The 13,187-nt window shown below is 47.0% G+C and overlaps 1 protein-coding gene across 2 annotated transcripts in view; it reads right to left on the bottom strand.

Moving 5' to 3' along the window:
* The window catches only part of LOC139264773 (diacylglycerol O-acyltransferase 1-like), a 155,605-nt gene that overhangs the window by 95,139 nt on the left and 47,279 nt on the right, over positions 1-13,187 (bottom strand). For both annotated transcript variants that reach the window (XM_070881889.1, XM_070881891.1), the window contains exon 2: positions 13,034-13,121. In XM_070881889.1, coding sequence (XP_070737990.1) covers positions 13,034-13,121 — 88 coding nt within the window. The remainder of the gene's footprint in view (positions 1-13,033; positions 13,122-13,187) is intronic.

Raw genomic sequence — 13,187 nt, 5'->3', positions numbered from 1 at the left:
GCCTCCTCCTGAGGTCCCCACCATCACCGAAGCCAGTCTCCAGCCAATTCGATTCACTCCACGTGATATCAAGAAATGGCCGAGTGCTCTGGATGCAGCAAAGACTATGGGCCCCGACAATATACCGGCTGTTGTGGTGGAAGAATAGTGCTCCAGAACAAGCTGCACCTCGAGCCAAGCTGTTCCAGTACAGCTACAACACTGACATCTACCCGACAATGTGGAAAATTGCCCAGGTATGTCCTGTCCACAAAAAGCAGGACAAATCCAATCCGGCCAATTACTGCCCCATCAGTCTACTCTCAATCATCAGCAAAGTGATGGAAGGTATCGTCGACAGTGCTATCAAGCAGCATTTACTCACCAATAACCTGTTCACTGGTGCTTAGTTTGGCTACCGCCAGGACCACTCGGCTCCAGACCTGATTATACATGGACAAGTGAGCTGAATCCCAGTGATGAGGCGAGAGTGACTGCCCTTGACATCAAGGCAGCATTTGACCGAGTATGGTATCAAGGAGCCAGAGTAAAACTGAAATCATTGGGAATTAGGGGGAAAACTCTCCACTGGCTGGAGTCATACCCAGCACAAAAGAAGATAGTTGTGGTTGTTGGAGGCCAATCATCACAGCCCCAGGACATCGCTGCGGGAGTTGCTTAGGGCAGTGTCCTCGGCCCAACCATCTTCAGCTGCTTCATCAATGACCTTCCCTCCATCATAGGGTCAGAAGTGGGGATGTGTGCTGATGACTGTACAGTGTTCAGTTCCAGTCGCAGCTCCTCAGATAATGAAGCAATCCATTTCCACAATGCAGCAAATGATAGACGACTTTCAGGCTTGGACTGATAAGTGGTAGGTAACATTCGCGCCACACAAGTGACGGGCAATGACCATCTCCAACAAGCGAGAGTCTAGCCATCTCCCCATGACATTCAACGGCATTACCATCGCTGAATTCCCCACCATCTACATTCTGGGGGTTACCATTGTCCAGAAACTTAATTGGACCATCCACAAATACTTTGGCAACAAGAGCAGGTCAGAGGCTGGGTATTCTGTGGCGAGTGTCTCACCTCCTGAGCCGCCCCCCACCTCCCCCTCCCCAACCCACACACCCAAAGCCTTTCCATCACCAACAAGGCACAAGTCAGGAGTCTGATGGAATACTCTCCACTTGCCTGGATGAGTGCAGTCACAACAACACAAGAAGCTCAACACCATCCAGGTCAAAGTAGCCCGCTTGATTGGCATCCCGTCCACCACCTTAAACATTCACTCCCTCCACCATCAGCGCACTGTGGCTGCAGTATGTACCATCTACAAGATGCACTGCAGCAACTCGCCAAGGCTTCTTCAGCAGCACCTCCCAAACCCGTGACCTCTACGACCTTGAAGGACAAGGGCAGCAGGCGCATGGGAACACCATCACCTGCAAGTTCTCCTCCAAATTACACACCATTCTGAGTTGGAAATATATCGCCGTTCCTTCATCGTCGCTGGGTCAAAATCCTGGAACTCCCTCCCTAACAGCACTGTGGGAGTACCTTCGCCACGCGGACTGCAGCGGTTCAAGGCGGCGGCTCACCACCACCTTCTCAAGGGTAATTAAGGATGGGCAATAAATGCTGGCCTTGCCAGCGACGCCCACACCCCATGAATGAATTTTTTTTTTAAGTTAATTTATTCTTGGTGTTATTTGAGGGATGATAATTGGTTTAGATACCAGGAAGAACACACTGCTATCCTACATATAGTCCCATAGTATTTTTAATATCCATCTCAACAGGCAGCTTGGGCTTCACTTTTACGTCAGATCCCAAGTGTGGAGGTGCCTCTGACAACAGTGCAGGACTCCCCTCGGAACCACACTGGAGAGCCAGCCCAAATCACACGCTCATGTCCTGGAGTGGGGTTTGAACAGACAACCTTCAGATTCAGCCAAAAGGTGCTAGCCACTTTGCCAAGCGAAAGCTTGGCAAGCCCGAGGACACGCTGTTTATAATTGGAATTGATCACCCTGTACTACAAATTGTCATTGTGCACAGGTGCACAGTTGTTTATCCAGGCGCTTTTTGCAGTCAGGTCAGTAGGTCTCAGAGCTGTAAACAGGACATCATGAGATCAATGGGTGAGGGAGTTCACAGATTGACGAGTACGTGGAAATTCACAGCCCCAGGCCAGAAGGAATGAGCGCGAAATGATTGCCTTTGTATTTTAGATTTTTGACTGTCTGCAGTGTTGCACTCAAATTATACTTGAATATAAAAATTATCATATTTGGTTGAGAATGGAAACCACATGCATGGATAATCTCTCGGTCTCGTCATCCAGAACAGCCCCTGCTCCAGTAACTGGACAGCAGTACAAAAACTAGTTTCAATTTTTCTGGCACCTTTATCCTGTTGAGCTCAAGAAGCATTTACATGGTCAAATCAGAGCGTTGTGGATTACAAAAACTAAAGAGAACTGTTGGTTTACAAAACAATAATCCCTCAGCAGAATTAACTCCATTGTGCGCTTGGCTTATATGCTCCATTTCACTCAATTAGTTAATGAAACAGTTATTACAGGAATCAGCAATGCCTGGCTTGGCTCCTCACAGTATCACATTTCAAGCCACATGTGCAGCTTCCTCCAGGGATGGATTATCGTTGCAGGAAGAGAAAAATAAAACCCTGAATTATCCAGGATTTCAGTAACTCTGTTGCTTCCTTCAACTACACTCACACCTCCCAGCAGGGGCAATCTGGGTTGCAAATGGAGCCACAGTCTATCAGCACCAACAATTCATCTGAAGTGAGTTTCTAGGCGGTGTTTAAATCAGCCAGAAAGGAAGCCTGCATTTAGTATGCTTGGTGTCAGCTAGAGGTGCCAACCAATGTTCCCTCTAATTTTGCTTTGTACTGACCGGCTATGAACTCCTTTGAGCGCAACCTTTTCGACCGTGGGAAAATTGTAGAGGGTACAACTTTGACGACGACAGCAACAGCAACCATTTATAAGCATATATACAGTAATGTCATTGCCACCTTACCGTCTCAAATCATGAGACAATCAGACAAGGTTCGATACAGGTTTAACGTAACGTCTCTGCTTTTGAATTCTATTCCTCTAGAAACGAACCCCAGTGCTTTATTCGCACTTTTGTGGCTTTTTTTAAACCTGTGTTGCTACTTTCAATGATTTGCAAATCTGTACCCCAGATTCCTGTGCATCTCCTCTCCCTTTAGATTCTTATTTTCCAAGGAGTAGGTTGCCTCCTTATTCCTCCAACCAAAATGCACCCCCTCACACTTACCGATATAGAAATTCATTGGTCATGTGCGTGCCCCTTCTGCAAGTTTGTTTATGGTAGACTTAATTAAAAGCTTGTAGTTCATCATGTACAAACGGTATTTGAAAAAAAAACGACGTCAGAAATGACTGGGATATAAAAGAACTGCATAATGATGCATTAACACTTGAGATGTCACTCACGGTTATGCATCGACAAACATTCCAAAAGCCCAAGTGGAGCTGAACGAGGCTATCAATTGGTGCAATTTGTATTAATTTTAAAGTTTTCAATGTATTAGCCCATCCCTCATGTCACTATAGCGACGGCTCTACAAGCAGCAGCTTTCCTATGCCGCTGACGTGCTGTACGTCCACGTGATTAGATTATTATTCATGATGCAACCAGACAACCAAATATAAAGCGCTGTTGTCTTTAGTTCACATTATAAAGAATTGAACAAGAACGGGTACCATATATTCAACTTCAATCACTTCCATTAACATTATCTTCTTGAACCAGCAGCAACCCCCCACCCCCCCCACCCATGTAAAATGTCTTCCCTCCCCTCCCCTCCCTCCTTCCCCCTCCAGTCTCCCTCTCTCTTTCACCACAGCCCCCCATCCGCCCCAGGCTCTCTCCCCCTCCCTCTTCCACCCTCCCTTCCCCCCTCCCCACCGTCTCTCCCTCCCTCCTCTCCTCCCCCCCAGCCAGTTCTCGCAGAGAACGGGAGAAAATGCGGCCACACTGTCAGGCTGCAACTGTTGGGTGACACGCACGCGCGGCTCTGGGATACCGCGCGCATGCACAGAGGGCCGTGCGGATAATCACAGTGCTCACAGGCAGTACCTCAGGGCCAGGCCGGCTGCTGGGTCCAGCGCGTCGGCACCGCCGAAACTGGCCCCCGCGGGCCGGAAGAATGAACGCAATTAAAAAGAGCGCCTGTGCGCGCTCCAGCAGGACTCCGCTGCCTGCAACACCTGGTGCACAGCAGCCGAGGGGGAACCAGTCGTGCCAACCCTTCAGAGTGGTCCTCGAGTCTCCAGCAATTGAAGATCAGTCTCCTGGACAGCACTGCGAGCAACCCGGGAGAAAAATCATTGGGACATTAAATAAAATGATGTACGTTTTATTTCCATTTTCTTTGAACACTTTTGTTTATTAATTCCAAAAATATCGGTGACCGAAAAATCGGCTGTTTGACTGGGCAACCCGAGTTGGCTATTCTAGTGTCTGCTTGGCACAATGGTAACACTCTCACCTCGGAGTTAGAAAGTTATTCGCTCACGTTTCACTTCATGGACTTGAGGGCATTGCCCAATCCAACATTCCCTTGCAGTACTGAAGGAGTGCTGCATTGTTGGTAGTGCCACATTTCAAATGTGATGTTCACAGAAGCATAGATGACAAAAGCAAGAAAATTATGCTGAACCTTTATAAAACACTGGTTAGGCTCCAGCTGGAGTATTGTGTTCAAATTCTGGGCACCGCACTTCAGGAGGGATATCAAGGTTTTAGAAAGGGTGCAGAGGAGATTTACTGGAATGGTACCAGGGAGGAGGGACTTCAGTTGCATGGAGACTGGAGAAGCTGGGGCTGTTCTCCTTAGAGCAGAGAAGGTTAAGAGATTTGATAAGAGGTGTTCAAAATCATGAATGGATTTAACAGCGTAAATATGGAGTAACTATTTCGAGTGGCATAAGGGACGTTAATCAGAGGACACAGATTTAAGGCAGACGAATCAGAGGATTTTTTTTAAAACACGTGAGTTGTTGCGATCTGGAATGCACTGGCCAACATTAATCTTTGAACCAGCTCCACAGAAAACAGGTTACTCTTCTCATTTGCTGTTGGTAGGACACTCTTGTTCAAACAAGCTGCTGCATTCATCTGCAATACACTGAATGCACTTGAAAAATGATAGATTGTAAAACAATCTATAAACATCCTGAGTAAGCGCCAAGGTGCTTTTTGAACACAAATTCTTTATTTTCTCTATTCTTGGCAGCATCCTGTACCACGGGATTTGGACCGTCACTTCAGCCTCTCAATAAAATAAATTGCTGTTTGCTTACCAAGGGCTAATTTAGTCAAGTACCAGGTAAAGTCCACAAACGTTGAATTTATGCTAGATTGGTAGAATTGCATTCGGAAACCTTCCCCATTCCCTCTGCACAAGGTCACCCAGCAGTCACAACACGTCCTTGTGCCATACAACTCCTTCAGCTAGATAATGCCTTCAGTTGCAGTTTGTTGGACCACCCTGCTGGCACCTTGCTCTTTGAGTCTCTTCACCGGGAGCACGCGGAAGTCAAGCACAAAAAGCAGAAGGAGCATACGACAAATCAAGCACCCCACCTACCAGTCACTCCAGTGACACAGACTGTAGATCCCTCATTTGGTCTGAGTCACCTGAGAACTCTTTAGTGTGGAAGCAAGTCACCCTCGACTGCAGGGTACTGACAAAGAAGACGACGAACTTGTACTCAGTTACCCAGAACTCTGTTTTACTGATGGGTATGGTACTTTGTTTGCGGTTTACTAAATGTACAGAAACTTACAAAGGTGTACAAAATGCAAAGATATTTGTCTCAGAGCAGATGGGGACTGGGAAAGATACACAATTGGCACGATGTCATCTGCACAGAATTTTGGGCTGCCAATAGCTCAGTCGTGGGTCTATTGGAGCAATCACCGGGTCCTCATTTTAACCCCCACATTCACAATGCCAGATTCGTTGGAGCATTGTTGGCTCATTGCAGTATGTGCACAAGTTATTTACACAGGGAAAGTGGGACAATAACAATGGTGATAAAACTTGGACAAAAGAAACATCAGATACCTTCAACTATATCAAAAGGTTGAAGAATCCATTTGCAAACCCAGCTACAAAATGGCTCACACAACACAAAAGCAAAATACTGCAGATGCTGGAATCTGGAATAAAAACAGAAAATGCTGGAAATCTCAGCGGGTCAGGCAGCATCTGTGGCGAGAAACAGAGTTAACGTTTCGGGTCGATGACCCTCTGTCAGAACTGGAGTGTGTTCGGAAAAAACAGATTCTTAACAAGCACTGAAAGGGGGAGGAGGAGAACAAAAGGGAAGGTCTGTGATAGGGTGGAAGGTAGGAGAAATGAGAGACACAAAAAAAGCTAATGGGCCAAATTCAAATGCTAATTGCCAGGGGTTAGAAAAACATTCGCCAAGATAGTGTGTGAATGGCGGGATAATGACCAACTGCTACTAGAGACAAGGAGTGAAAAAAAGAAACCGACTCGGAGTGGGGGGTGGGTGCGGGGGGAGAGGGAGCAAAAGATTGGCAACGGTTATGCTCTGAAATTGTTGAACTCGATGTTGAGTCCAGAATACTGTAAAGTGCCGAAACGAAAGATGAGTTGCTGTTCCTCGAACTTGCGTTGAGCTTCGTTGGAACAGTGGAGGAGACCGAGGACAGAGAGGTCAGAGTGGGAATGGAGTGGAGAATTAAAGTGACAGGCGGCTGGAAGCTCAGGGTTACACTTGTGGACTGAACAGAGGTGCTCCGCAAAGCGGTCACCCAATCTATGTTTGGTCTCCCCAATGTAGAGACCACCACATCGTGAGCAGCGAATACAGTATACCAAGTTGAAAGACGTACAAGTAAATCGCTGTTTTACCTGGAAGGAATATTTGGGGACACAGATAGTGGGAAGGGAGGAGGTAAAAGGGCAGGTGTTGCATCTCCTGCGCTTGCACGGAAAGGTGCCGTGGGAAGGGGAGGGGGTGCTGGGGGAGACTGTGGAATAAGAACATAAGAACATAAGAATTAGGAACAGGAGTAGGCCATCTCGCACCTCGAGCCTGCTCCGACATTCAACAAGATCATGGCTGATCTGGCCGTGGACTCAGCTCCACTTACCCTCCCATAACCCTTAATTCCCTTATTCGTTAAAAATCTATCTATCTGTGATTTGAATACATTCAATGAGCTAGCCTCAACTGCTTCCTTGGGCAGAGAATTCCACAGATTCACAACCCTCTGGGAGAAGAAATTCCTTTTTAAATTGGCTCCCCCGTATTTTGAGGCTGTGCCCCCTAGTTCTAGTCTCCTCGACCAGTGGAAACAACCTCTCTGCCTCTATCTTGTCTATCCCTTTCATGATTTTAAATGTTTCTAGAAGATCACCCCTCATCCTTCTGAACGCCAACGAGTAAAGACCAAGTCTACTCAATCTATCATAAGGTAACCCCCTCATCTCCGGAATCAGCCGAGTGAATCGTCTCTGTACCCCCTCCAAAGCTAGTATATCCTTCCTTAAGTAAGGTAACCAAAACTGCACGCAGTACTCCAGGTGTGGCCTCACCAATACCCTGTACAGTTGCAGCAGGACCTCCCTGCTTTTGTACTCTATCCCTCTCGCAATGAAGGCCAACATTCCATTCGCCTTCCTGATTACCTGCTGCACCTGCAAACAAGCTTTTTGGGATTCATGCACAAGGACCCCCAGGTCCCTCTGCACCGCAGCATGTTGTAATTTCTCCCCATTCAAATAATATTCCCTTTGACTGTTTCCCCCCTCCCCCCCCCCCCCCCCCCCCCCCCAAGGTGGATGACCTCACATTTTCCGACATTGTATTCCATCTGCCAAACCTTAGCCCATTCGCTTAACCTATCTAAATCTCTTTGCAGCCTCTCTGTGTCCTCTACACAACCCACTTTCCCACAAATCTTTGTGTCATCTGCAAATTTTGTTACACTACACTCTGTCCCCTCTTCCAGGTCATCTATGTATATTGTAAACAGTTGTGGTCCCAGCACCAATCCCTGTGGCACACCACTAACCACCGATTTCCAACCTGAAAAGGACACATTTATCCCAACTCTCTCCTTTCTGTTAGCCAGTCAATTCTCGATCTATGCTAATACATTTCCTCTGACACCGCGAACCTTTATCTTCTGCAGTAACCTTTTGTGTGGCACCTTATCGAATGACTTTTGGAAATCTAAATACACCACATCCATCGGTACACCTCTATCCACCATGCTCGTTATATCCTCAAAGAATTCCAGTAAATTAGTTAAACATGATTTCCCCTTCATGAATCCATGTTGCGTCTGCTTGATTGCACTATTCCTATCTAGATGTCCCGCTATTTCTTCCTTCATGGTAGCTTCAAGCATTTTCCCCACTACAGATGTTAAACTAACCAGCCTATAATTACCTGCCTTTTGTCTGCCCCTTTTTTTTTTATAAACAGAGGTGTTACATTAGCTGCTTTCCAATCCGCTGGTACCTTCCTAGAGTCCAGAGAATTTTGGTAGATTATAACGAATGCATCTGCTATAACTTGCGCCATCTCTTTTAATGCCCTGGGATGCATTTCATCAGGACCAGGGGACTTGTCTACCGAGTCCCATTAGCCTGTCCAGCACTACCCCCCTAGTGATAGTCTCAAGGTCCTCCCTTCCCACATTTTTGTGACCAGCAATTTTTGGCATGGTTTTTGTGTCTTCCACTGTGAAGACCGAAGCAAAATAATTCTTTACGGTCTCAGCCATTTCCACATTTCCCATTATTAAATCCTCCTTCGCATCTTCTAAGGGACCAACATTTATACTTTAGTCACTCTTTTCCGTTTTATATATCGGTGAAAGCTTTTACTATCTGTTTTTATGTTTTGCGCAAGTTTACTTTCGTAATCTATCTTTCCTTTCTTTATTGCTTTCTTAGTCATTCTTTGCTGTCGTTTAAAATTTTCCCAATCTTCTCGTTTCCCACTCACCTTGGCCACCTTATACGCATTGGTTTTTAATTTGATACTCTCCTTTATTTCCTTGGTTATCCACGGCTGGTTATCCCTTCTCTTACTGCCCTTCTTTTTCACTGGAATATATTTTTGTTGAGCACTATGAAAGAGCTCCTTAAAAGTCCTCCACTGTTCCTCAATTGTGCCACCGTTTAGTCTGTGTTTCCAGTCTACTTTAGCCAACTCTGCCCTCATCCCACTGTAGTTCCCTTTGTTTAAGCATAGTACGCTCGTTTGAGACACTACTTCCTCACCCTCAATCTGTATTACAAATTAAACCATACTGTGATCACTCATTCCGAGAGAATCTTTTACTAGGAGATCGTTTATTTTTCCTGTCTTATTACACAGGACCAGATCTAAGATAGCTTGCTCCCTTGTAGGTTCTGTTACATACTGTTCGAAGAAACAATCCCGTATGCATTCTTTGAATTCCTCCTCAAGGCTACCCTGTGCAATTTGATTTGACCAATCGATATGTAGGTTAAAATCACCCATGGTTACTGCCGTTCCTTTTTCACATGCCTCCATTATTCCCTTGATTATTGCCCGCCCCACTGTGAAGTTATTATTTGGGGGCCTATAAACTACGCCCACCAGTGACTTTTTCCCCTTACTACCTCTAATCTCCACCCATAATGATTCAACATTTTGTTCATTAGAGCCAATATCGTCTCTCACAACTGCCCTGATATCATCCTTCATTAACAGAGCTACCCCACCTCCTTTCCCTTCTTGTCTATCTTTCCGAATTGTCAGATACCCCTCTATGTTTAATTCCCAGTCTTAGCCACCCTGCAACCACGTTTCTGTAATGGCCACCAAATCATACCCATTTGTAATGATTTGTGCCGTCAACTCATTTACTTTATTTCAAATGCTATGTGCGTTTAGGTAGAGTGTTTTAATACTAGATTTTAAACCATGATTTTTTTGTTTTGACCCCTCCCAAGCCCCTTTATATTCATACATATTGTCCCTTCCTATCACCTTGTGGTTTACACTTACCCCAGTGCTACTCTGCTCTGTTGCCTCCTGCCTTTTGCATTCTTTCTTGGGGTCCTGTTCATCTGAGCCCTCACCCACTCTAACTAGCTCAGAGCCCTCTCCTGGATTCCGAATACTCCTCGCATTGAGGCACCGAGCTTTCATGCTTGCCTTTTTATTACACTTTGATCCTTTAGAATTTTGCTGTACAGTGGACCTTTTTGTTTTTTGCCTTGGGTTTCTCTGCCCTCCACTTTTACTCATCTCCTTTGTCTTTTGCTTCCGTCTCCATTTTGTTTCCCTCTGTCTCCCTGCATTGGTTCCCATCCCCCTGCCATATTAGTTTAACTCCTCCCCAACAGCACTAGCAAACACTCCCCCTCGGACACTGGTTCCGGTCCTGCCTAGGTTTAGACCGTCCGGTTTGTACTGGTCCCATCTCCCCCAGAACCGGTTCCAATGCCCCAGGAATTTGAATCCCTCCTTGCTGCACCACTGCTCAAGCCATGTATTCATGTGAGCTGTCCTGCGATTCCTATTCTGACTTGCACGTGGCATTGGTAGCAATCCCGAGATTACTACTTTTGAGGTCCTACTTTTTAATTTCGCTCCTCGCTCCTTAAATTCATCTCGTAGGACCTCATCCTTTTTTTGAAACCTATCTCGTTGGTACCAATGTGCACCACGACAACTGGCTGTTCACCTTCCCTTTTTAGAATGTCCTGCACCCGGGTGTTGACCATGACCCCATGACCCCACTCCTGAACATCCCTGAACCATGACCCCACTGCTGAACATTCCTGAACCATGACCCCACTCCTGAACATCAAGCCATCATTTCCCAGACCGTCACTGAACTTAACTCCTCTGGGGATTTTCCCTCCACAGCCACCAACCTCATTGTTCCCCAACCCCACAAAGTCCACTTCTACCTCCTTCCCAAGATCCACAAACAGGACTGCCCCGGTAGATCCATCGTTTCAGCCTGTTCTTGCCCCACAGAACTCGGGCTCGAGGGGCTAGATGGCCTACTCCTGTTCCTAATTCTTATTTCTTCCTATCTCGACTCTATTTTTTCTCCCCTTGTCCACTCTCTTCCCACCTACATCCGCAACTCTTCCGACGCCCTCCGTCACTTTAACAGTTTCCAGTTTCCCGGCCCCAACCGTCTCCTTTCCACCATGGACGGCCAATCCCTCTACACCTCCAGGATGGCCTGAGGACGCTCCGCTTCTTCCTCGAGCAGAGGCCCAACCAGTCCCCATCCCCCACCATTCTCCTCCGCCTGGCTGAACGTGCTCTCACATTGAACAACTTCTCTTTTAACTCCACTCACTTCCTCCAAATTAAAGGTGTTGCTATGGGAACCCGCATGGGTCCTAGCTATGCCTGCCTTTTCGTGGGATATGTGGAACATTCTTTGTTCCAGTCATACTCGGGTTCCCTCCCTCAACTCTTTTTCCGGAACACTGATGACCATGTCGGTGCTGTTTCCTGCTCTCGCCCTGAACTTGAAAATTTCATTCACTTTGCATCCAATTTCCACCCTTTACTCACCTTCACATGGTCCATCTCCGACTCTCCCTTCCCTTCCCTTCCTCGACTTCTCTATTTCCATCTCTAGGGATAGGCTTTCGACCAGTATCCACTATAAGCCCACTGACTCCCACAGCTACCTGGACTGCACTTCCTCCCACCGCGCATCCTGCAAGGACTTCATTCCATTCTCCCAGTTTCTCAGTCTCCGTCACATCTGCTCTGACGCCACCACCTTTCACACTAGTGCCTCTGACATGTCTTCCTTTTCCTCAACCGAGGATTCCCCTTCGCCATGGTTAACATGGCCCTCGACCGTGTCCATTCTATTTCCTGCAGCTCTGCTCTCACCCCTTCCCCTCCTCTCACAACTATGACATGGTTCCCCTGGTCCTCGTCTTTCACCCCACCAGCCTCCACATTCAACGGATCATCCTCCGCCATCTCCAGCATGATCCCACCACCGATCACATCTTCCACTCTCCTCTCAGTATTCCGCAGGGATCGCTCCCTCCGTGACACACTGGTCCATTCCGCAGTCACCCCCAGCACCCCGTCCCCTTCCCACAGCACCTTTCTGTGCAAGCGCAAGAGGTGCAACACCTGCCCTTTTACCTCCTCCCTTCCCACGATCCAGGGCTCCAAATACTCCTTCCAGGTGAAACAGCAATTTACTTGTACTGCTTTCAATTTAGTATACTGTGTTCACTGCTCACAATGTGGTCGCCTCTACATCGGGGAGACCAAGCATAGTTTGGGTGACCGCTTTGCGGAGCACCTCCATTCAGTCCGTAAATGTGACCCTGAGCTTCCGGTCGCCTGTCACTTTAATTCTCCACTCCCACTCTCTGCCCTTGGTCTCCTACACTGTTCCAATGAAGCTCAACGCAAGCTCGAGGAACAGAACCTCATCTTTCGTTTCGGCACTTTACAGCCTTCTGGGCTCAACAGCGAGTTCAACAATTTCAGAGCGTAACCTCTGCCAATCTTTGGCTCCCTTCCCCGCCCCCCCACCACCCCTCTCCTCAAAGCGTGTTTTTTTTTCTTCTCATCTCTAATGGCAGCTGGTCATTATCCCACCATTCACCCTATCTTGACGAATGTTTTTCTAACTCCTGGCATTACCATTTGAATTTGGCCCATCATCCCTTTTGTCTCTCTAATCTCTCCTGCCTTCCACCCTATCACAGGCCTTCCCTTTTGTTCTTCCCCTTCCAGCACTCATTAAGAATGTGTTCTTTCCAAACACTCCAGTTCTGATGAAGGGTCATCCACCCAAAACGTTAACTCTGTTTCTCTCCACAGATGCTGCCTGACCCGCTGCGATTTCCAGCATTTTCTGTTTTTATTCAAAATGGCCCACTCTGCCGGTGCTCGTTTTTCTCCCCCTCCATATAATTGGACACATTCCAATAGAGATTTTTAAGCAGGTCCATTTAGACTCACCAGCATGACCACGCACCAGTTGAGAATCCCTCTGTAATTGCTGTATCCACTGGCCGAGCTGAACAAGGACTCTTGGAGCTTGTGACACCTACAACAAACAAAAGGACAGTCACAAAACAATTTCCACAAGAGAACTATTAGTGCCCAGCTTACA

This window comes from Pristiophorus japonicus, chromosome 5 (genome assembly GCF_044704955.1).
Source record: "Pristiophorus japonicus isolate sPriJap1 chromosome 5, sPriJap1.hap1, whole genome shotgun sequence".
Taxonomy (NCBI): Eukaryota; Metazoa; Chordata; class Chondrichthyes; family Pristiophoridae; genus Pristiophorus; species Pristiophorus japonicus.
The sequence above is the reverse complement of the archived record's forward strand: the minus strand, read 5'-3'. Positions and strand labels throughout refer to the sequence as shown.